Here is a 24,627-nt window from a genome sequence, read left to right on the forward strand (position 1 = left end):
TGATTGTGACCTTGAACTTGCCAAATGACCTTGGTTAAAAAAATTGACATCATCTGGTCATAAAAACCCTTGAGTGAATATGGACTTGAAATGTTTCTTCATTAGAAAATTATGGACCTGACATGAATTTAACAATTTTTTTTGCCAGTGACCTTGAACTTCCCACAACGAACTTGGTCAAAGTTAAGACATACAGTTGAACTTCGGTATCTCGAACACTGATATCTCTAATGCCATGGATATGTTGAAGTGATTTGGAAGTCCCAGTCACTTATTCTGTATGTATTTTACCCTCGATATCTCGAATCTTCGGATATCTCGAAGTTTTTTCTCAGTCCCATCAAGTTCGAGATAACGAGGTTTGACTGTACCTTCAGCTCACAAATAATCTTTGTTTGAAGTTTAAACTTTCAATAATTATCCGTAAGAGAGTAATGAACTGGATACAAAATTTTTTTCTTTTTCAAAACACAAATTTAACTTTCCTGCTGGTGACCTTGAACTTGCCTAAATGACATTGGGTCAGATCACTTCATACCCATGAGTCAAAAGCAATTTTTGTGTCAAGTATTAACTTTCAATCAGTCTCCATTTGAGAGTTATAGACCAGACAGAAATAATACATATTTTGGTTCTCTCAAATATACATTGTAGATGCATGTATGTGTATGTAAATACACTAAAATTAGGGAATAAAGTCAAGGAGAATCATGACAAAAGTATAGTTGAAAGTTAGAAATTTTGTGAATTACAGGCAACAATTATGTCTAGTTTCTCAACAGTTTTTGAGAGTTGTTGGTTCATGTAGCTGGGAATATCCAAATCTATTCTCACCTCAGCTCTCATTAACTTCCTCAATCAGGACAAAGAGACACATTGCAAAGAATTAAACATTGCACTAAAATCCGGAGATCATATATCGTTCAAAGGACAAGCAGCATGTTGATTGTTTAACTTTTATTTCTTTGTTCTTTGACAAAATCATTTTCAAAAACAAACAGTACATCTGTTGGTCAACAACTGTTCTGAGACAAGGAGATACAGCACTAGGTCGCTCAAAACCATTTAACATGGAAATGCTTATCTAGCAAAAAACGTTTGAATTGGCAAAAAATCAAGGAGATACACATATAAATAAAAGAATAACTAGTACAAGTCATAATATATGTGATAAAATTTGATAAAGGTCTAGCATTTCTATTTGGAGAGTTTGTGTACTAAAGCACCATTTTACTGGGACAGAATTTGGTTGACGGCCTTAACAATGCAGTTTGCACTGATTCCGTATTTCTCCAGGAGTTCCGCACTTTTGCCAGATCTTGGGACTTCGGGAACAGCAAGCTTCTTGACGGTGATGTCGCGACAACATGCCACAGCTGAGCAAACAGCCTCCCCTAGACCTCCTAGAAATGGAGAATACAGGTTATGTGTTTGTAATAAAGCAAGCAAATCTTCTTGGATGTATCTACTAGTTACATGTACAAATATTCATTACGTAGGTACAGTCTAACCTTGTTATCCCAATGAGGGCTGAGAAAAAACTGATGTATCTACTGATTTAAGATATTGAGGCTAAAATACATTTATTTAGAAAAAGTGGTTGGTACTTCCAACTCACTTTGATATATCCATAGTATTTGAGATATTGAAGTTCAACTGTATCTGTAAGAATAATACTGTTTGTCTTTGCATTTTCAATACAAGTAATACAAGATTCCATTAACAATATTTGTGACCATTTCATCAGCTTCTGCCATGAGGCGTATGAGTTTTGAGTAAACATTTTCTACATATTGTAAATTCAGACAGCTTACCTTCAGGGTAATGATCCTCCACAGTTATGATCTTTCCTCCTGTTTCTTTGGCATTCTTTCGGATCAATTCTTCATCAATTGGTTTAATGGTGAAGGGGTCAATCACTCGGATGTTCACTCCGTCAACAGCGAGTTTGTCTGCGGCCTTCAGGGCCTCGAACAAGGTCACGCAGCAGCCAATCACTGTCACTTTGTCACTGTCACTCTTACGTACCACCTACAAACAAAATTTAATTAGACAATGAATGATTTTTATTTTGTATTTCATGGTGCCATAAATTACCCCAGTATACATCCTTTATTAGACCTTTTTTTCCCCAAAAAGTTTTTACTATTTTGTCATGTTACATAAATTTACATATTGATTGTATAATTTATTAATGTAACTTATTTACATTTGCATTTCAATGAAAAGTAGTAAATAGGGAAAACACACATTAATTGTAAACTTACAGAAATGGCAATAAAATGTAGATCAAGCTTGATTCAATGAATACTACTTAAAATATTTAAATGTAGTAAATTCTAAAAATAATCTCTTTCAGCATTGAAAAGTTAAAGTAATTAATCACACAATTATTCAAAATTTTAAAGTCAGGAGATTTAGAATGTACTTTTGGAAAATATTCAAAATAAAGCAAGTTTTCAGGGATACAATTGCTAATTTAAAGCCTGATAGATAAAAGTAACTACATTAAAATATCTGTCTCACGTATCTATGACTCCATAACAATGCACACTTACCCTAGCTTTTCCAATCTGAAGATCATCATCAGCACTGTAGATTATGGGAGTATTGGGACGACTTGTTCTGATGAAACAGACCCCAGGGGTGTTAGCTGCCAACTCCATGGCCCTCTCTGTAGATACAGCATCACTGGGGTAGAAGACCGTGGACCCTGGGATAGTACGGAACATGGCTAGGTCTTCCAGTGCCATCTGGGAGGGACCATCTTCACCTGTGTGAAGACAAAATGAAAGTGGACCTATTATGTATAAGGACAAAATGAAAGTAGACCTTATTCTGTGTTAGGACAAAATGAGACTTTGTACTGTGCAAGAAAAAAAAAAGAAAGTAGACCATGTCCCATTTTCAGCATCAATCAAGACCATCAAAAGAGTTGGTATCCAGTCAACTTGTACCCATTCCGACTCGTACCCAAACCGAATCGTACCCAAAGAGTCAACTCGTACCCAAAACTGAAGTCATAAAATAAATAATGAAAATATTTCACTTTTTGATATATTTTCATAAAGATATCTGATTTATTATTCCAATTTAGTTACACTACTTATATTTCATAAATTAATGACAATTAAATTAAATTTGTTTGAAAAATTCAACTTGGCATAATATAGATATAGATAGGGCCTAATAGATTTATCAGGGCCCTTTCAGGCATCACAAACAACAAGCATGATTTATGCAATTACAAACAGCACAGACAAATTATGTGTATACTAATAATCTGTATTACATGTCTTTGTATATAGTATAACACTGTATATGTAAATACAGGTGACTCTCGATGGCTCGAACTCCGATCTCTCGAAGTTCTCGATCTCTCGAAGTGAACCTCCGGTCCCATTTTTTTCCTCTATATAACTTAGCAAATTTACTCCTGATCTCTCGAACTCCTGATCTCTCGAAGTTCTCTATCTCTCGAACCAAGACCTGGGTCCCGTTACACATATTTCATTGTTTTTTACTCTCTATTTCTCGAAGTTTTGATTGCGCATGTATACATGTCAATCAAGCGTAAAATTAATTCAGCTTGGACTTATCTGGGTAACAGTGAACGCCTTGGGCTGGGATGGACGTGTTGATTGGGTGTTTACATAGATGATACTACACCTGTGAGTCGTCCGAGTGTTGATATAATTATTTGGTTAGTTGGTAAATTATAAACAAATCACTTCACAACTTATTTTGACTGGACGAGACGATAATTTTGAGAAAATAATTTAGGGACGTGTCAGTAATTTTCCATAGATTATGAACTTTAATATTATTAGAGTCTACACAATCCCAGTTTGACAAACATTGCACAAGAAATCCTATCTCAAGAATTGTATACCGATTACGAACAATCTTGTGAAGGACCGATCAAGCCCGCGCCCAGGGGTTAGAAAAATCGACAATTGCTATTCAGGTTTCATGTTATCATGAAATAAGAACAAATAAATATTGAAACTTAAATTAATCATTTTATTTATTCAGAACACGATCATTGTTGTTGAAATCAAGTAAATAACCTGTAAAATACGAATGAAAACGTGTAATGATGATAATGACATTATCAACATATACTTCCGGTATCTATTATAGTAGAACAATGATGATCGGAACTGAAAATTCCGGATTTTATTCACTTTCTATCTCTCGAACCCCCCGATCTCTCAAACTTTTCTTACAGTCCCTTGAACTTCGAGAGATCGAGAGTCACCTGTAACAGTTTTGTGTACGAGTTGACTCCTTGGGTACAACTCGGTTTGGGTACGAGTCGGTTTGGGTACGAGTTGACTGTAAATCAAAGAGTTTACTCATGAGATTTCTATCCAGATCATAAAATAAAATAAATAAATCATGATTCATGTTTTGGATTTTTTTAAGCGGTGGTGGTCTTAAGTGGTACCATGCCCATTTTTACATCCATTCTCTGATTATCACATATGAATTTGTAATTTTGATTAACGACAAATAGCAATCACATGAGTGAGTCATCAAAACTTAATTATCATTCAGTCTATTTGATTTTAAAAAACAACAAATTCCACTAACCAATAGAGACTCCAGAATGAGAGCCCACAAAGTTAGCATTAGTCTGAGAGATAGCACCCATTCTGATCTGGTCAAAGGCTCTGGTCAGAAAGCAGGCAAATGTAGAGATAAATGGTACGGTTCTCCCTCTGGTTCCACAACCGATTCCCACTCCAACCAGGTTCTGTTCAGCGATGAAGCACTCGATAAACCGGTCCGGAAAAGCCTCCTAGAAAAGAGAGCCAAAAATAGGGGGCAATTATTCTGTTCAGGAACTAATGAATAATGGGCTGGTCGAATATACTGTAAATGTGGACATTTTTACGGGGTAAAATTTTGCAATATTCATGTAACAAAGTATTCACATGAAGGTTATTTTTGCAGAAGTCAAAGAATTGACAAAATCTGTTGGTTTGCTGTTTAATATTGTACCTTTTTGAAACTGTTTGCATGGTGATTTAATTTGCTAAACTTTACTAATCTCAAAATTCGCAAAAATTTCCACCACACAAACATTTCCATGTTTACAGTATAATAAACTTTAAAACACTTAATTTTTCAACAACTCAAAAACTATTAATACAGGTTTGCCATTGGTTTCAATGGTATTCATGGACAGACTAAGCTTCAATTTGATGGCAGATGTTCAGATATTTACATAGTTTGACTAACCTTCAGTTTGATGGCAAATGTAGAATTTTTAGTGTCTCCGTCCATGGCGATCACTCTGTCATTGTTTTTGCCCAGCTTTACAAGACCAGTTCCATAAGCAGCTCTTGTTGCAACCTAGTAATTACATGTAAATGGAAGTAAACTGTCTAAACATGTAATCATGTGGCTTAAAAAGAAATATGGGAAGTTTTTCATTGTCCACTGATCAAATAAGTTAGAAAAATACTTGTCACATTTTTTCCAATTCAGAGAATAGATACATGTTTGCTTACCATATCACTATTAGCTTGTGAAATACTGCTGGATATGATAAGCACACTTACTGTAGCTCCTTTGTCATATGTGGGAGGTTCGGACAGCTTGATGTTGGAGATGTTGACAGGTTTGGCGAGGTTACTGGGGGGTTTGGGGGTCAGTCCGTGGGGTCCTTTGTTTGCAATGTTCTCCATAATGGCCTGTATGGCAGCCTCTGATTTGGCAGACAAGGGTTTACCATGCCAGTTCTCCTGATCCTCAATGCCTGTAAAATTTTATACAGTCAAACCTCATTATCTCAAACTTGATACGACAGAGAAAAAATTTCTGAGAAATCCAAGGATTCAAGAATTTCAGGGTAAAATATTTTAAACAATAAAATGCTTTCTTTGGTTGTTTGTACAGGAATTAATGTCGCAGTTGTTGCAGAAAAAATACATAACCCGCGTAAGCGGGTTATGTAATTTTTTTTTCTGCAATAGCTGTGACATTAATTCCCGTACAAACAAACAAAGAAAGGCATTTTATTGTTTATATTTATATCTGTATAAAAACTAGAACTGTCCAAAAGGGACAAATACCCCCCGCTGGGTTTTTCAGAGAAGGTACCAAATCACTAATGTTTTCTAGATGTGAGACGTGTTCACAATTTGCTTAAACATTTAGAGTGAAAATTTAATTACTCATTATATTTTTTTTTTAATGAATGCAACTAAGGTGCAGCCTAATAAAACATCAATACTAGTAATTACAGTGTTTTTTATTACATTGAAAATATAGTTTGCAACTATCTGTCATCTTTGTGAGACATGACACTCTGCAAATTGATTGTTGAAAAAAAAAATATCAAAATTAATTATACAAAATCAAATTGATCTTAATACCTTTATATCAAACTCATTTTAAAAATAAAAGGCTGGTTTCAGTAACTATGTATTTTGACAGACATAAATTCATTTTAAAAATAAAAGGCTGGTTTCAGTAACTATGTATTTTGACAGACATAAATTACAATTAAGAGACTTAGACAACAGAGATCTTTATTTCTTTCTGCCCAATTCCCAGGAGATATTGATAAGACCTGCTTGATCAGAGATGCCCTAACAGCTTCCCACACTGAACTCATTAATTAATCTTTAACTGGATGCATGTCCACTCATTACTCCCAAGGGATTTACACTATCTGATGTGTAATGTAAAAACTGTTTTTAATACTTTGTGATTTTTTTTTAGTTCTAATGAGTAGTTTTAAGCTGTAGTTCACATTTTTGTACAGATGTTCTAGATTCTATGTCTCAAACCTTAGACATGAACCCGAAATGACTAGGTCAATAAAAATGAAAAAAACCACCTGTAAAATGCAGAAAAATTATCAAATAATGTTGAAAATACCAGGTGCACATCTTCATATGGTAAATAATAAGTGTACAAATTTTCATACAAATCTATGCAATAGTCTCTGGGAACAGATCCAGACAAAACCACATAATAAAAATGAAAAAAAACACCTGTAAAATGCAAAAAAATTATCCAATCATGATGAAAATACCAGGTGCATACCTTCATATGGCAAAGAATAAGTGTACAAATTTTCAGACAAATCCTTGCAACAGTTTCCAAGAAATGGTCCGGACAAAATCTCGTCTACAGACAGACGGACAGACAGACAGACGGACAGACAGACGGACAAGCTGATTCCAATATACCCCCCCTAAACTTCGTTTGCGGGGGGTATAAAAAAATTCAAAGTAAAATTAGATACGTCAAATATTGTAATATTGATGTGTATGTCATTGTATACGTAATTGATGGAACAGCCAAGGGTCAAGGAATCTATGCAGGTGGCTTGCTAAGTGTCGTATACTGACTAATAAATGGCAATGGTTTTCATAGGAAACAAAGGAAATAATATTCAGTGGATGTAAATATTAAAGAATAAGGGTTGGGACTTCTGAATCACTTCAACATATTCATGGTATGCAAGATATTTGTTCTACATACCAAATTCAGTTGTACTTGAAATTGTATAATGAAACTTGAAGAGATCTATGACTTGATTTACTGTGTACAAGCTATTAAGTTGCAAGTTCCATTACCATGAATTTTCATGCATATGAATTTATATGCATCAGTTTTATTTTCCTCTTTGGAACTGAGCATTTTGATATATTTGTGTGGATCTAGTTCATAAAACTTGATCATTCAGCCAAAAGTACAAGGAAAAAATTATGTTGTTCAGAGAAGGAGAATTAAAATAATTGAGACAGGTGGCTTTTCCTGACTGGCCTCAAAGGGGATAATCCAAATATTAATTCTGTACTTATCACTTTTAAATATGTTGTATTTCCTAATTTTCAATCTTAAAATGATCTTGCACACCTGGAATTCCTTTGCCTTTGAAGGTCTTGGCCAGGATACAGGTAGGTCTGCCCTTCACGGTACTGGCGTCATGGAAAGCTTTACACAGAGCTTCTACATCATGGCCATCAACGACACTTGTATTCCAGCTAAAAAAGTCAAGAAATGGGTGAATGGATTCGTATAACCCATGGCAAATTCAAAATCTTCTTCAATCTATTACATTTCACTTTCTGAACTCTGTCCACAATCATGCTGTAGATGGTAAATCAAATGTCTATCGAGTCTTATTGAAATTTTAAGCAAAGGCTAGCTGTCCTTGTTTCATTTAAGCACATTCAGATTTAGCAGAAATGTAAGTCAGGGAGTATTTGGCACAATCATAATTGAGCACTTTTACATTGGATGAATTACATAATGTAAAATTATCACTCTTCATGGGGGACCAATGATGTGGGTTTTGTGACAAACCCTAATTCAGGAGTATTACCAGTATACACAAATGAATTACTTTGTCAACATATTGATTCACCGAATCAGATTATCTCCAGAAACCAGCAAAAGATTGGTGCAGAGAAATTGACCATCCCACTAATTGAAATGATTCCACTGTATATAAATGATATTTTGGCAGTATTATTGAAGTAGCACACAAAAGACTCTGTCAAAGACAACAAAATAAGTACACAAGGACTGTAGGACATTTTACCCAAAAGCCTCGGCTCTCTTCCTGTAAACATCCATCTCATGCTGTAGACTTGTAGGTTCACTCTGACCCAGCCGGTTCACATCAAAGATGGCCACCAGGTTGTCAAGTTTATAGTAACTGCTGAAGGCCATGGCCTCCCAGATTGACCCTTCTGCACTCTCTCCATCACCAATAATGCAGAACACTCGGTAGCTGTAAACATAGAACATTCCATTTATAGACCCTCTACACCTCCAAAACTTTCTCTTCCCTTTAAATCTATCATTATGAAGGATCAAATATTATTAATTTATTTGACAAAAAATGTTATTTGTATCAAATCAAGAAGTTTCAGTGGATTTGGTTAGATCTAAGAGCCAGCTACTGTGTCCTAATGGATCAAACCTGACAAACATGGCTTTTTTTAAAAATCAAATTAAATCTACGAACATTTTTCCCTGTAATGCAACTCTTTGAATAGTACATGTATGTATGGGAGTAATTTCAGAAGGACCAAAAAACATTTAAGTTACTTTTTACATTTTTTACAATTACATTTTTTGAGAGAATTAAATATCATAATTGAATTTAAAAAATGTGTTTGCTTTGGTTTGTTTTCAAACTGATCTAGCAATGCAATACTCACTCAGCTTTGTCAAAGTATTTCCCGGTGTATGCCATCCCAGCTGCACAGCTCAAGCCTTGTCCCAGAGAACCAGTGGCCACGTCAACAAAATTCAGCCTCTGTGATCAAATAAAAAAAGTTTAACCATTTTGAATATGAACTGCAAATTGCTGTCACCATTGCATGCAAAAAGTAACTCTATTTCAGACATGAGAAAAAAATACATTTATATTATCTTATATGCCAGTGTAAGGCGCTGAAAACATGTTACAATGAAGTCCTCTCTATTTCCTTAACCACCCTCTCTGAGTATGACTACTAAAAGGAGTAGGTTGTGTATGTACAGATACCTAAAGCAGAAGGCTGTACTTAAGGTTTGCCTTAGGCAGTACTTAAGAAGTGCCTTAGGCTGTATATACATGTAAGGAGTAGGTTGTGCATAGGAGTAGGTTGTACTTAAGGAGTAGGTTGACTTAAGGAGTAGATTGAAATTAAAGAGTAGGCTGTTCTTAGGGAGAAGGTTGTACTTAAGCAGGTTGTTCTAATATGATTAGGTTGTACTTACAGGAGTAGGATGTCCTTCAAGGTCAGATTCAATTTTACGGAGCTTCAAAAGCTCTGATGTTGGAAAGAGACCTGCCTCTGCCCAGGCAGCATACAGGATCGGGGCAGCATGTCCCTGACAAACAAATGAAAAGAAACACCATTAAAAACTTCAATCTAGTAAGCAGCATTCTTCTCTACATGCTTCCTAAAATCTAACAAGCACCATTCTGTCAATTCCTGTCGCTTCTCTCTCAACTCTCCCTACATGTTCATGAGGTTAAGCTTAGATTTTTGTTCCTTATGATTTTTTGAAATAACAAAATAAGCAAATCATTGTTCTTGGTAAAGTTTATTAGCTAATTGATTTCAAAATTCATAGTTTATACAAATTCCTTGCACTGATATGGTCCCGCTAATCAGTAACTAGGTTTTAATTGCCAATAATTACTAGTAATTGGACATATGACTGTTTAAAGTAGCAGTAAAAGACAATTTCTTTAGTATTCTATTTATGATTTACACACTATAGTAAAACACTCTTACAGCAAAGTGCCAGGGACCAACGATTTTGATTCATCATAGACATAATTTGTAATATCCATTCAGTTCAAAACACATTTCGAATTCTACGGAGAGTGAAAATCACTCTGTTGCATTGTAAATGTAAATTCATTATAGCTATAACTGTATTACTTATGAAATGAAATGTTAAGAATAAGTTATCAGTACCTTTGAGAGGACAAATCTGTCATTGTTAGCTCCCCTTGGTTCTGATATGGAGTACTTCATGGTGTTGAAGAACAGGACAGACATTATTTCCGCAATAGAACAGCATGATGTTGGATGTCTGAAAGTATTTTCAAAAAGTCTTGGTCTGAAAACTTTTCACTTGAAAGTGGGATATCTTTAAAGCAGATCAATTTGTCTTGTTATCATTAAACAGCAAACCTTTAATGTACCCAACAGAAAATCAAGGCAATGAAACCACATTTGAGTATGATTCAAGTTTTTCAGCAGGACCAAATTTATATGCTGGGTAGGCAAAAAGCCTCTAAGTATCAACATTTCTTATCGAATGTGTAATTGATATATGAATGTGTAACAGCTTCTTTAAGTTTTATTTTCTCACATGAGTTAACATCTTTTCTACGGTACTTGGGATGCACAGGCAAAACAATCAACACTGATCAAAAACGACAGTCAATTTAACTTCTGAAGCTTCCTTGTGATATCATCAACAGATCAAGGAAGAAAATTATAAGGTAAACATCAGCACAAGAATAGGAAGATCTCTCAAGTAGGTGTCAAGCTTCCTTCTCTGTATCACAGCTTAAAAGGCTATGTAATCTTATTTTACAAATCTGACAAACAAAAAATTATGAAGATTTTTTTTTCTCTCTACAAGTCTATGGTTTGAATGTCATATTGACAAAGAGTACCAGACAGACTATACCAATAGCCTTGGGTATGAATGTCTCAATGACAAGAAAATAAAAGCTAACAGATCATGGCTGCACCAATTGCTTATGTTTCAACAAATAGCATATTATCAAGGAGTCTGAACAGTCTGTTCCATGAGCTAATTGCAAATATCTCTGTATAGCACACGTCCAGATATGTTACATCTTTTAAGACAAATTTATAACATGGACATAGTCCACTTTTCCTGCGTTTAAATCACCCTTCCAAGCTGTCCATGTTTCTCTTCAATGCAGTTACAGTTGTAAATATAATTTGACAGGGCCTATAAAATGTTTTGGTAATGTGATTTATTATAGGGATAAATCTTAATGAAACAGTCTCTCTCAGAAATCAATGCTATGTTATGAATGTCATTTAATACATTAATCCTAAATCATTCAGGTCTCACCTTCGTTAATGGACAGCATCTTAATAAATCAGGGCCAATTGAATACAATCCTTAAAATTTTGACAAAGAACCACAAAAAAAATCTTCTAGTAAACAAAACTAACATTAATACCACATCTGATTTTGAGGTGTGACCACACTTTTCCTCAACATGAAATAAAATGTCTGACCATTTTTTATTCCAATATACTTTCAGCCACGAATTTCTACCGATACATACAGACAAACAGTCAATGTTCACTCACCCAGTACCAGCAGCAGTGGTAGATTCAATACTGTGAATTCTCAGCTTATTAGCAATGTCTATCAGAACCTGTTTGGTCTGAGAATCAATAGTTCCAGCCATATTTCTCCACACAGAAAAGACAGCCAATAAAATATAAAACACAGTGAGCCTGGACCAGCGTAACCGTGCAAACAAGTCGGGAAGATGAACAACTCAGGATAAGGACTCAATCAGAGGAAATGTCAACACGATATGAACGAGTCAGCTTGTATGTAAATTGCTCAGGAAAAAAAACACCAGTCATGTCCCCATGAAAACCACATGGAAAGCAAATAGTATGAAGAAAAAATTCAATCTACTGGGATACAATGACGAGTTTTTTCACTGCTTTATTAAATATCAAATTCTAAGTTTCGGGTACACATTGGGTGTAAATAAAATTAAAACTGACAATATCAGTGGGGATGTTAATTTCAGGAAATGATTCAGAATAAATTCAAGTAGGTAATGTCCATCTGTGAGATGAAGCAACAGTGAACTGATACTTGACAAAAATTGTGTAATATATCCTGTAAAGTAAGGCTTTGAATCATCCTGTCCTTTTTATTTTACAAAAAAGATTACAACCATTATACATACTGATATTTTATTTTACAATGTCTTTTAGTAGAACACATTCCCCAGCAGTTGTACAACTTTTAAGGGAAAAAAAGAGAGGCTTTGAATCAGTACTCAACATGGGACCAATTTACATCAACAACGTTCGACATAAGCTATAAATTAGGGGGAAAAAATTTTTTTTCTTCAGTTTATTACCAAGGTATGCTTGGTGTATATATTCAGCTAGCATATAGTTTCAACAAAACATACAACACAACAGAAGCTCAAATTACAGTCAATAACACAATTTAACAGCAGTTTCATTAATTTTTTTGTCTGTTTCATGGATTTTTTCCCACTATACATTTACAATGGATATACATAATCTAGTTAAAATAAATTAAGCTTTCCTTGTCATAGCCTTCTGTTGAACCTCATGATAAGCGTTCATTTGCTTTTCGAATGAGACCATAAAACAGAGGTCCTGCATTTCAGTAGATGCTGGTATGGAAAAAATCCCTCACTGCTCAATGGCCATATTCATAAGTGCAAAGACAGGTGAAAATTTGCAGCCTTACACGTAACTGGTGGCATCCCAACATGAGTGAAAAATTCTCAAAGGGACATGGAGCAAAAAGAAACAACCCATCATTTTGCTTTATATGCCTTACAGAAGAATATAAAAGTTACTATAAGAAAATAAACACAAGAATTGGAAGGCCCATGTGATACAATGCTCACCTGAGTAAAATAGCTCCTCTATTTTGGCAAAACCCTTGCCCCAGAGGCCATGATTTGTATAAAATTAAATTTACACTCATTAAAGAAGCTTTCACATAATTTTTTTTTTCTGGCCAAGTGGTTTTTAAGAATCAGATTCTTAAATACTCTCCTCCCATATTCAATGTTTCTGATTAATCTCCTCTTAAAAGGGACAAGACGCTTTGAATGAAGAAACTTGAATCCCTTCCAAGAAATGCTTTGTGGCAAGTTTGGATGAAATTCGCCCAGTGGTTCTTGAGAAGGAATTGAAAATGTAAAACATTTACAACATATGACGAACAAATGATAAATTTTTAACAGAAAAGCACACTTTAACTTTCAGCTTAGGTAATTTAAAAATTGCTTCAGTGATCCAGGATAAAATAGGTCTGAGGTGCTATGGGCAAAGGAGAAATACACATATGAGCAAGAAGAGTGGAAGGTAGAGACAGGAGACAAGAAATAGGGAAATGGAAGGGGTTTGAAATGAGGTAGAAATGGGAACACCCTTTATACACCCACAAATATTTCTTCTTATAGAACATACAAGTTAAGATTGCATGTCAGATGAGGCATTGAATGTAGATCTCCAACAAGAAATTGGATATCCAATACCTTTGTTGTTACATTTTAATACACCCTATACATGCACAGCAACACTTTGTGTACTCAGATCAAGTGAAAATTATACTTCTGAGATTCAGAGAATAAGCATTTAAATTAAAAATATTTGACGTGTCAACATTTTATCTGGTGATATTTTTTTACACAATTAGTTTAAATGAGATCTATTGAACTAGTAGTTTATAAAGGGATTATATTTTCTCTCCTAACACAGCAATAAACTGATACATTAAGTCATTTTCCAGTAAATGTATTATTGAAACATCTCAAATGGGTTTCATCCAATTTCAAACAGTTTTACATTTAATTTTAGACTAAAAGGGACTACGGTAAATGAGTCTTAATTAACATCTATTTTAAACTTGAGAATATTAATGTAAAAAAATATATATATCTGAATATGAAATTATAATGAAGACATTTAGTGTAATTGGGACCATAGACTCATTTTGATATATCTGTCATACTGACACTATAATTCAACATATCAGCACTTGAGATACTGAAGATCAGTAAGTTCACGACTTGGAAAATACACTCAGGCCTATCTCTCCTACTTAATCTATGAAAATCAAGTTCCAGCAGTGAGTATTTTCAAAAAGTTGTTTTAAAGACAAATATGGCCTATCTTAGTTAAAACCAAATAATACAAATTTGAGTGCAGATATCAGTTATTTAAAATTAAATTGTTCACCCACTCTGAACTCGGATAACCTAACACAGGGCTTTCAAAAATTATAGATAAGAAAAAAAATAAGAACAAATTGTGAAAGTGATTTTCATTAAATGTTATCGAATTTTTCTCCATCAAAGATTTTGGCCAGTACAATCATGATTTCAGCCAGGTAAAAGTACCAGGTATTGGCAGGTTTTGAAAGGCCTGCAGTAATATTTCTTCAAACTTTTCTGTAATTGTGTTGATAATATAAAATAATAAGATCTGCCAAATGTCTAGTCAATTTACTAACTGAAAATTCAGTAGTTTATAAACTACATTTTAATTTCTTCTTTTTTTTTCTTTTCACCTCACTACTATCATTTTTCCTTTTCTATAAAATCTAAATATAATAAACCGATTTTTTTTTTTAATACAACATAAATTTATATCTTCATCAAGTTCATGGAGAATGCAAGCAAGTCATGTAACACACATAAATATTTTCGCATAAAACACAAAGTAAACAAAATCTTATACAATGAATTTTTAACTTTTAATTTTTTCAATGATAACCGATTGACTTTTCTTAAAGCATGCGTTTTTCTTACCCCGAGTTGCTTGCGTCTGTCATCTGAATGCTGTGAATTCGCAGCTTGTTGGAAATGTCTTTCAGATTCTGCAAGGTTTTTGCATCTGGTCTGTGGTACTCACTCATGTTGATTTATTTATAGCAATATGCTTTAATGACAAGTAAGAATAAACACAAAATTTCGACAACGCCAGCGATTCGACCGGTAAATCTCACGCTCGTCCTAGCTACCGGAAGAGCAAATAGACCGAATCTAAGAAAAAATACCGATCCCGATGCCTTTACAAGCACCTGACAGTGAATGAATGGTACCTAGAGAGTGGCATTCTTTTTTTTTTTAATATATATTAAGTCGTTGTTCTCATTTGTATATTATATAGCTAACTGCAATAATGTAGCCCTCTCCGATTTTTTTTTCTCCTGAAAATATCAGATTAAAAAAAATCGGAGAGGGCTACATTATTGCAGCTAATTATATAGCATGCCTGTGTGCCAAAGATTTTTGGCGAATGAATAAATGAATTATTTGAAAATTATTTTTTATTGTAATTCAGAAGCTAGGCTTTGTTGTTTAAAAAAACAAAACAAAACAAAACTTTTATTTTATTGTATAGAAGATGCAAACGGAAAAGCACTCGAGGAGAGGGGGGGAGGGAGGAGATCCGGACCTCTCTCCTGGAATTTTCATAGTTATTAAAAGTCTACATAAAAGTAACAAAAAAATACCCCCCTATAGAAAGCACGATCCTACCCCCCCCCCCCCCCCGTAGAAATCCTTGATCCTAGCTCTCCTGGAACGACAACTCTGGACAGGAGATTGGGAGTAAAGAAGTCATCATCCAACCTCGCAATCTCAGTCGACTCTGTTAGCAGATCGAAGATATCTAAATAGAGACCGTGGAGTCATTTCAATAAATATGTTATTCTTGCAAAATATTTATTGAAAATGAAAAAAAATTGTACTTTATATTGTCCTAGCTACGATCAATATAGATTACAATATTGCGATATATTTAATGCTTAATGTAACATGAAGGAAACCTTATTATTGATATTATCAACCCTCAAAGTGTTAAAATTGCTAGAAAAGTACTGTATGCGGCCAACTTTAAAATAATGTTTGTTTGCCTTCTCCCGACTCAGGATCAAAACTTTGGGAAAGTAGATATAGGTGAGAAAATTATTTTTCTCAGAAAATTTCAATTTCAATGCTAAATTTTTGAAATATATTTTCCGGAATACCTAAAAAAATTAATTGCTTCCTGGAGGTTAAAAAAGTTTTGAGTCGGGCAATTTTTAGCCATTCGGTAGGGAGAGGGCAACCAAACAATATTAAAGATGGCCTGAAGAGCTTTGATATTAGAAAGGAAAGACTGCAACATAACTGAAATGCACACTTAATTATGATTGCAATAAGTGCATGTTAGTTAATTGAATATTTTGATGTATATTAATTCATTATTGTTTGTTGTATTCATGACTATATGGCAATGTATGATGGTGTTGTCATTGAATGAAATGAATAAATGAAATTGATATATACCTTGCTGACAACGGATGTAATTTGTCTTATTCTGGAGTAAATGTATAAATTGCAATTGAAAATGTTGGATCCCCCACCCAACCATTTTTTCCTCTTCTAAAACTGTATACAACTCACAGGATTAGGTTGGATTGAATTTTTCGAAAGTTTGCATCAAAACAATATAAAAAATTCGATCAGTTGTATCTATGATGAATCTCGTTATTTTAAAAATGCTGAAACACGTACAAATGAATTCAACGGATAAAGAAAGATAATTCGAGAATATTTCCAAGCCCCCTCCCCCCCTTTTCCTGTTAGTCTCTTGCGGCATAAAAGACGATGTTAATTTGTTGTCAAGTAAGACTTTTCCAGCTACAAATTAAACTTTTAAAAAATAAACTTTCAACTTATTTGTCCGCCTCTCCCCATATGAACCCAAACCTTGATAAAGAGCAAATTAAGTTGACCCCAAACTTGAATAGGGACAAATGTGGACACAAACATGCAAAAATATTCCGCTGATGGGACAATTTACAATGTGTTACCTCGTATTTCTTATGAAAGATGTTCTTAAAATAACCATTCACGTACATGTATTGTTCTTTATTCTGGGAAATGTACTATATAGGGCTGAAAGAGGGTACAAAATTTTATTAATTCAAAATTCAAAATTTACACTGCATTTTGAAGGGGGGGGGGGGGTTATGTTTTGACGAGGGATAATTCTGATTGATTCGATCCAAAATTATAATCTATGTTCTTCATATTCTGAATTCTCTAGAAACAAATTTGAATCCCCTGCATGGACACACGAATATAAAGAATGGATCAGAATTAGGGGTAACCGTTATATTAGGAAATATGAAATAGTATACAAAAAGACTGAGCAATATTATAATGCTGGTCTAGAGACAGACATAAAGAGGAAGAAGGAAGTAAGGATGAAAGTTTTACTTTAAAGAGACCTCGATCATTAAAATTTCCATTTTGATTAAGAATATCTCTTCATCTGCTTTTAAAAGTATGCCTCGTTACACAATAATTTTGATTCGCTTACACATTTGGCAAACAATAATGAATGAGAAAAAAAAAGATCTAATATCATATATAATTATACATATATACTGTAGACCCCCTCCCTTTCCCGTCCCAACAAAGACGGTAATTTAAGTACAAAATTAAATGAATATTCAACGTCGACATTCAATTTCATTGCCAAAAATCTGCATGCTTATACTTCACCTGTGCATTTATCTTTATACATGTGTATTTATCTATTGTGATTTATAGAGATAATTGAAAAGAATATGTATATACATGTATATCATGTATATACATTTTGGAAAGGGGGCTGCCTGGCAGCCTGGGTTGTGAAAAGAGAATGCAGTAAAATTATAACACTACAGTAATTGAAAATTGTTCTTTCTAACTGAAATTTGCAACAAGCTTGATAAATAGCCGTTTCCAAAAAGAATCGCGGAATTCATGTGCGGCTTGTCGATGAACATCAGTGTTTCTTTTTTCAACTGGCTCAAAAAAATATTTAGTGTTTACATAAACATGGTAATGAAAATGGCATCCTTTTCAACATTTGCCAATATATTTGTTAAATTAAAATTCCCAGAGAAGTATATGCTTTCTCCCAGAATACATCTTGATTCATATTAACTGTTCATTCACATTCCCAGAATTTTTCCCACAGGTCACATGATCAAGCCACAGAGATCATGTGATCAAAATGGAATTTAAGTCATGCTGTCTCTATCACACGAGGAATAACGGTATGTCGATTTACGGATAATTCTCATCAATATATCCACCTTAAATCACCATTACCCCCGGAAAGAACCCATACGTAAGTAAATATTACGTATTTAGTCAATTTCTACTCTGTTTGCAACGTCCACATTGTTGTGATTTGAAGCATGTGGTCGCGGTTGACTGGTCACGTGTTCTCAATTGATTGGTTCGGCGTGTGATCAATATTTTCAGAGTCCAGCATCCATGACCCGATAAAGATGGAGAACCCTCTCGATGTCTTGTCACGGGCGGCGTCTATGCTAGAGACAAATCAAATCACACCAGGTAGGATCAAGTTTTCATTAAATCTTCCCCCTTTTTATATCGATTCACACTCTGAAAATGTCGTTTCAATGGGAAATTGGTACTTATATTTTTTAGTACTGTTTATGAATGTGCTTTAGAAATTTTGCCATGATTTGATTACCAAGGTACGTTTATAATATGCAGGAAATTGGTTTCAAGTAGATCACAATATTTGAGCGTTTGGTCGATATGTACAGTGTATATTCACGTAGCGGTCTTTGTTACAAAGGCGAATTCCTCGCATACCAAAGACCTGTTTAATAAAACAAACAGATTACTCGTTGAATTTTGTTGAGGAAAAGTTCTCAGATGACGACTTTGAGTTGTTGACATCGTTTGAGATGTGAAATGACCATGAACGAAGCTGTTTTAGTTTATTATTTGTTTGGTAACACGATGGAATGTTTGGTATTTTAGGCAGGTGGTAACTGGGTTTTGGGCAGGCATTCACAGGCAGAAAAAAATCTATTAAACGGCAGAAAATATGCCGGGTATCTCAATTTTTTTTTCTTTCTAAAAAAAAAAAAATTCTTCACAGATGCAGTAACAATGTACTGAAGAATGCTAATTAATTTATTAATGCATAAGAATTTTAAAGCCCTCTTAATATTATCCAAGATTAAAATTAAAAGATCCCTCGAAGTATTTAAATTAATTTCATTATGTAAATATGGACATTTTGCACAGATACTCTTATTACAGATAAAATGTTGACAGTTGAAAAACAGAAATAGTAGGGGTTTTTTTCCAAAATGCTTATAAATGAATTTATTTCAATCTGAACTCCTAAGTGTGAGTTTCACGACCCGGTGATTAATTATGCATAATGAAGCCAGTACAGGAGGGTAATTATGCAAGGGAGGATTTGGAGGGCAGGTTAGAATTACCATTAATATTGAAACACTATCATGTTGACTGGTTGACATTAATGCAGTTAAACTGTTGATCTCTTTCATAATTCTCTTCTTGCTTCTTTGAAAATTCAGTTTTGGGATTTGCAAAAAAAGATTGTTATGAAACAATTATAATTCCTCTATTTTATAATTCTCTCTTTTTTTTCTTCTTCTTCTTCTTCAAAAAATTCAGTTTTGGATTTTGAAAAAAAAAGATTGTAATGAAACAACAATGGCTGTCATACATGTACTATATAAATCTAAGATTTTTTTTAATTTATGTATAAAATTAAACTTTTAGAACATGGAGACTTATTTTAATCTCTTGTATATTGCAAAAAGGATGTTAAATAAATAGGAAATAAGAAAAACAAAATTCAGGGTTAATTAAGTTAGTATGCAGTTACCTCACAATTCACTATGTATAAGGAAATGTTTGTATGGATGCAAATTTCCCCCTTTTTAGATTTTTTTTTCTAAAGCAAATGAATATTACATGAAATTTTGAATGCACTTCAAAGGTATTGCAATATTAATCCCCCTCACCGACTGCTGAATATATTGGTCTTTGATTTACATGAGTGTTTCAAAAAATTTGTTTGATTTGAAAATGTCCTTTGATTATAGACAACTTCCTGTAATTAGCCTGAACAATCGGTGATTGTCATTCTGTTGAAGGATGCATTCAGTTTTATCTTCTGATTTTAATTTATCAAAAGAGAGAACCTTCAGGCAACATTATTTACAGGGAAATTATATTATTCTAATTTGATATTGCATGGACCATTAAAAAAAACAACTCAAAAGTAGCATTGCTAGGAGTAGGTAATAATCAAGGTACTGAATTCTATAATTTCATGTCATACTCTCTTTATATACTGTATATACTTGCATATAAGTTGGTCCGCCTATAAGTCGGTTGTATTTTTAAGCTTATATTAGAGGGCTTGAGTCGCTTGACCCTCTAAAATACCAATCTTTTTATAACTTGCCTATAAGTTGGACAACGAGTTTTGGACCAAAGTTCAACTCCCAAAAACCAACTTATAGGTGAGTATATATGGTAGATACATTGATTGAGAAGATAAATCATTCATCCAAGCCATGTTGCTTCTACCATTTTGCAAAGTAGATGAATTGCCCTTTCATTCCACCCACCCTTTCATTATTGCATGTCAAATTTTTCTAGCAGCAAAGCAGAAAAAAAAGTCCTCTTCTAGCTTCCCACTGTCTTTAGAGAAGTAGATAAGTCAGCATAGCTGATGAAGCTAAAGTTGATTCATCCATGTCTGATAAAGAGAGTATCTTTTGATCCCCTTTATTCATTTCCTGACATCTCTGCACAGACTATGACCTAGCTATCCAGAACCCCCACCCCCTTTACAATTAATTCTTTGCATAAATGTTGCAGAATGAGAGGATTCAAGAACAAACAAAAGTCTAGTAGTAGTGTGTATTTAAGTTTAAGTGTATGGGTCTTAATTAAAAACTACTAATGTATTTAGAAAATAATTGAGCTAAAAATAGACCCTGATGCAAGACATGCCCAGAAGGGGGAACTTGGTTGAGACAAATTGTTGAAATGACATTTCGCCTCGCCATGATCTTGGCAGAAAGAAAAATAAAATGGTCTAAAAACTTTGATGCATAATTAAGCCCAATAAAGTCAATATTTGTAATACCTGAGGGTATATATATACCGGTATATTTTTTTCTTCAAAGTTTAATTTCAAAATGGGTTTCCTCTTTATCAGCATGCTGTATTTTTGTATCATTTAGAACTAATCTTTTAATGTATAATTAAAACTGTCTGGATAATGAGTAGATAGTTCCTATAGTGTTTTATATGAATCTTTGTCCAGCAATGACTAGGCATTCAATGTCCTATAAAATGGAGTGGGTTCACTGAGTATTAAAGAGAATATGGCAAATATTTCTTCCATGAGTGTAAATTGTAAAACGTCTGTAAGGAATTGATTTTTTTTTTATCTAATTTTAAGCAGAAGAATGTTTGCATGTGACATAGAAAGCTCATTAATTTAATTAGATTTGCTTGCCCCACTTTGTGTTGTTTCATGTCACTTTGAGATTATTCAGGCAGATTTTTTCCAGTAAAAAGAATCTTGCTCATGTAAGTGGTGAAAATTTAGACTGACAATTGAAAGGTTTATGGTTTGAATCCCAGTGTTAACGTAAGACATGCAGGATGCTCAGAGGAGCACTTTTTCTGAAAGTCCAGTGTGGAATTGCATGGATACTTAAGTTTCAGGAACAGTGTACTCTGGTCATGGTATGGGAGTTCATCTTGAATATGCTAATGACTACAGAGGAAGACATCATAGTTTTTTTCCCTCATTTACCATAAAAGATAATAAAACACTGAACTTGATCATGTGATCATGGTCGAGTATTATGTCATCAGTAAAGTTTTTGAAGTTCCAATCCATCTGGCTTTTAGCTCTTACTTTCATACTTGGGAAGAGACATACAGCCTTTGATCTGTCACACTGTGTAAGAGTGTTATATAATACTGTACAAGCTTCAGTGCGTATAAAGAAAAAGGTCCTCTCAGTGCATTAACATGATCATAGTACATCCCCCACCCCAAATGAATTTTTTGAGTAAATACTTGTGCATATGTATATATGTAAGAACCTTTGTACTAAAAGATCCCTCACTGCTCATTGGCCCTGAGTGCCGAGCATAGGTCAAAATTTGCAGCTCTCCACCAGCAAGTGGTGGCGTCTCCATATATGAGTGAAAAATTCTTGATAGGGACGTTAAACAACAAACAAACAATGTGTCCTGGGTTGGATGCTACAGAATGTATGTAGCTTCTTTCAAGTTGCACTCTTATATTTTAAATTTCAAGAATTATGATGAAATCTTAATAGTGACATTTATTCCTTTGATGTATTTCATGGTATCTGTATGTCTTGTTATCCTGATTTATTGAAGGGCATTTATGAATAAATACACATGATAAACATACATCATAAAGATGGTATTCAAGGCAGATAACTCCGAGAAACAAAACACAGAAAAACACACAAAAGGCCGTAAATTTGTTGTGATGGTGGTAAGCAAGTATTTGTCATGGCCACACACACAGATAAACCTTATCTTGATAAAGATTGGCAAATGTCAATCAGGCAAGGGGCCATAACTCTGGAGCATTAAACGAGGATGAAATTGATATTGGGGGACTTGTTTGTCACTGATTAGGTCATTAGCGTACATAAAAATATGTGAGATGCTCTGTGGGAGGGATTTTTAACATTTTTGTCTTTACCTGTTGAAAAGATAATAGACGTATTAAAGTGCATTGTATAGATAAATAGACAAAGGCATTGTAAAGGGCCACGGACGTTTAGAAGGTGTAATGGGCACTTGTTATCGGTGTTGACTTATTGGGATATCGGAGAAAGAGATTGAGTTTACATATGGTTAAATTCCATTGTCTTAAAATTTATGTATTTCTTGAAATGTATGACATTTTATTTGTTTAGTGTTTTTCTTTCTTTTTTTTTTAATTTCTTTTTTAATTAATTTTTCTTTTACTTGTTTGGAAAAAGAGAGGGAGTTTGATTTTCCAACTTTAAAAAGATTTCAAATTGTGTTTTAAATGAAATTGCAATACTATACTCATGAGGTTTTCATTTCTTGTGCTTTTTAATGGAGGAAAGGGGTGATATAGTTTTAATGAACTTGGCTGAGTCAGAGGTCATTGACTGGTAAACAAGTTGTAAGTGAAATATTTGCTGTTGTCAAGAAATAGGTTTAAATAGGAAATTTGGTATATCTGAAAACAGTTGGCATCTCAGTTATTTTGGGGAAATTTGAGATGGAATACTGGCTTTGTGCATTTAAAGTCACATAAGTTTTGGATTAAGTGAGAAGGATTCATTTCTGAATCAACTAGTTTTTGAGAAAAAAGTGAAGTCTCAGAAGAAACAAAAAGATTTCACTTAAGAAAATGACATATAATTTGAATTAGTGTATGGATTTTTTTTTTAATATTTCTTTTAATTTCTTTTTTTTCTCTTTTTAATTTTTTAAAAATTTTTTATTATTATTAAAATTTAAAAAAAAAAAAAAAAAAGAATTGTAGATTTGCTTTAATGAATTTTCCCCATCATCTGACATGGTCAGTATTGTCTTGTATTGTCAGATCTAGCTGTCGGTCATCATTTTCTCGTCATTTGCACAAATTCTTCTTTAGAATCACTGAAGCAAATTTGTGCAAACTCGGAAAACATAATACCGAGTTTGGAAGGAGGCAAATTTATAATCAAATGAAGAAGACAAAAGAAATTTTTTTGCAAGGCATCATTATCAGAAAATATCAGGATGCGATTATATTGAAGTCTTCCTTAATATATTCTAGGCTGTTGAACTTGAAGGAACCAGAAAAGGGACAAAAATAGTGAAAGTGTATTTGATAGACATTGATTTCAATTGCATAGGTATATAATTTGATAGGTATCTCAAAGATTTCACTTAGACAACAAGATTGCAATTCAAGAAAGGAATTCATAAGAGTCCTCAGACTAAAAAAATTCAATGTGTTCAAGTGTGTGTAAACTAAATCCATGAGGACCAAGCAATTAATAAGGGGTGACTCTAAAGTGTTTGGAGAAAAAAAAAATTTAAAATTCTTTAAACTTGTCAAACATGACAGTGCAATTTTTGACCAAAATACTTTCAATGAGAAATTCTGTATTTGCACTTATGAAACGGACAGCAGACTTTTAAAATTAATTTGTATGTTTCCTTTTTGCATACTTTAATTAATCTTTTATCACGTCAGTCCAGTACAAGAACGACCTTGATCTTTTGTCTCTAATTATTAATTAACACTGAGTAAATTAATCAAGATAATGGTGTTCTACATTCCATGGTGACACTTTAATGTAAGAGAATTCTACATTACCCCCACCAAAGGTGTGGAATTTGTACATAATAAATTATTAATTTTATGAGAAATTACGTGGTCTGAATTTTAATTTTTATTTCCTGTAGAGTTACATGTATATTGTCTATACATCATATAGA

General features: G+C 33.7%; 1 protein-coding gene across 2 annotated transcripts; it reads right to left on the bottom strand.

The window, feature by feature from the left end:
• Nucleotides 1-942: 942 nt before the first annotated feature.
• On the bottom strand, nucleotides 943-15,296 carry LOC133195735 (transketolase-like protein 2). 2 transcript variants are annotated; one of them, XM_061331659.1, is made up of 12 exons: nucleotides 15,068-15,296; nucleotides 10,449-10,566; nucleotides 9,739-9,852; nucleotides 9,195-9,292; nucleotides 8,570-8,761; nucleotides 7,882-8,009; nucleotides 5,571-5,767; nucleotides 5,248-5,361; nucleotides 4,597-4,804; nucleotides 2,559-2,773; nucleotides 1,815-2,031; nucleotides 943-1,403 (listed from the first exon to the last, which is right to left on the bottom strand). In XM_061331659.1, exons 1-12 carry the CDS (start codon nucleotides 15,172-15,174, stop codon nucleotides 1,231-1,233), a joined length of 1,881 nt encoding a protein of 626 aa, XP_061187643.1. In that variant the 5' UTR covers nucleotides 15,175-15,296; the 3' UTR covers nucleotides 943-1,230. The 2 variants fall into 2 exon arrangements, with proteins under 2 accessions (XP_061187643.1, XP_061187644.1); XM_061331660.1 differs by lacking the exon at nucleotides 15,068-15,296 and adding an exon at nucleotides 11,835-12,073.
• Nucleotides 15,297-24,627: the final 9,331 nt, after the last annotated feature.

This window comes from Saccostrea echinata, unplaced genomic scaffold, assembly GCF_033153115.1.
Source record: "Saccostrea echinata isolate AGI-Se365-2 ecotype Australia unplaced genomic scaffold, CSIRO_AGI_Sech_v1 ptg000029l, whole genome shotgun sequence".
Classification (NCBI taxonomy): Eukaryota; Metazoa; Mollusca; class Bivalvia; order Ostreida; family Ostreidae; genus Saccostrea; species Saccostrea echinata.

Coding starts and splice junctions, on each gene's coding strand:
- LOC133195735 (XM_061331659.1), bottom strand. CDS start 15,174: ATGAGTGAGTACCACAGACCAGATGCAAAAACCTTGCAGAATCTGAAA. Junction 9,293..9,738: donor TTGAAGGACATCCTACTCCT/GTAAGTACAACC, acceptor ATTTGATCACAG/AGGCTGAATTTTGTTGACGT. Junction 4,805..5,247: donor CATTTGCCATCAAACTGAAG/GTTAGTCAAACT, acceptor TCTCTTTTCTAG/GAGGCTTTTCCGGACCGGTT.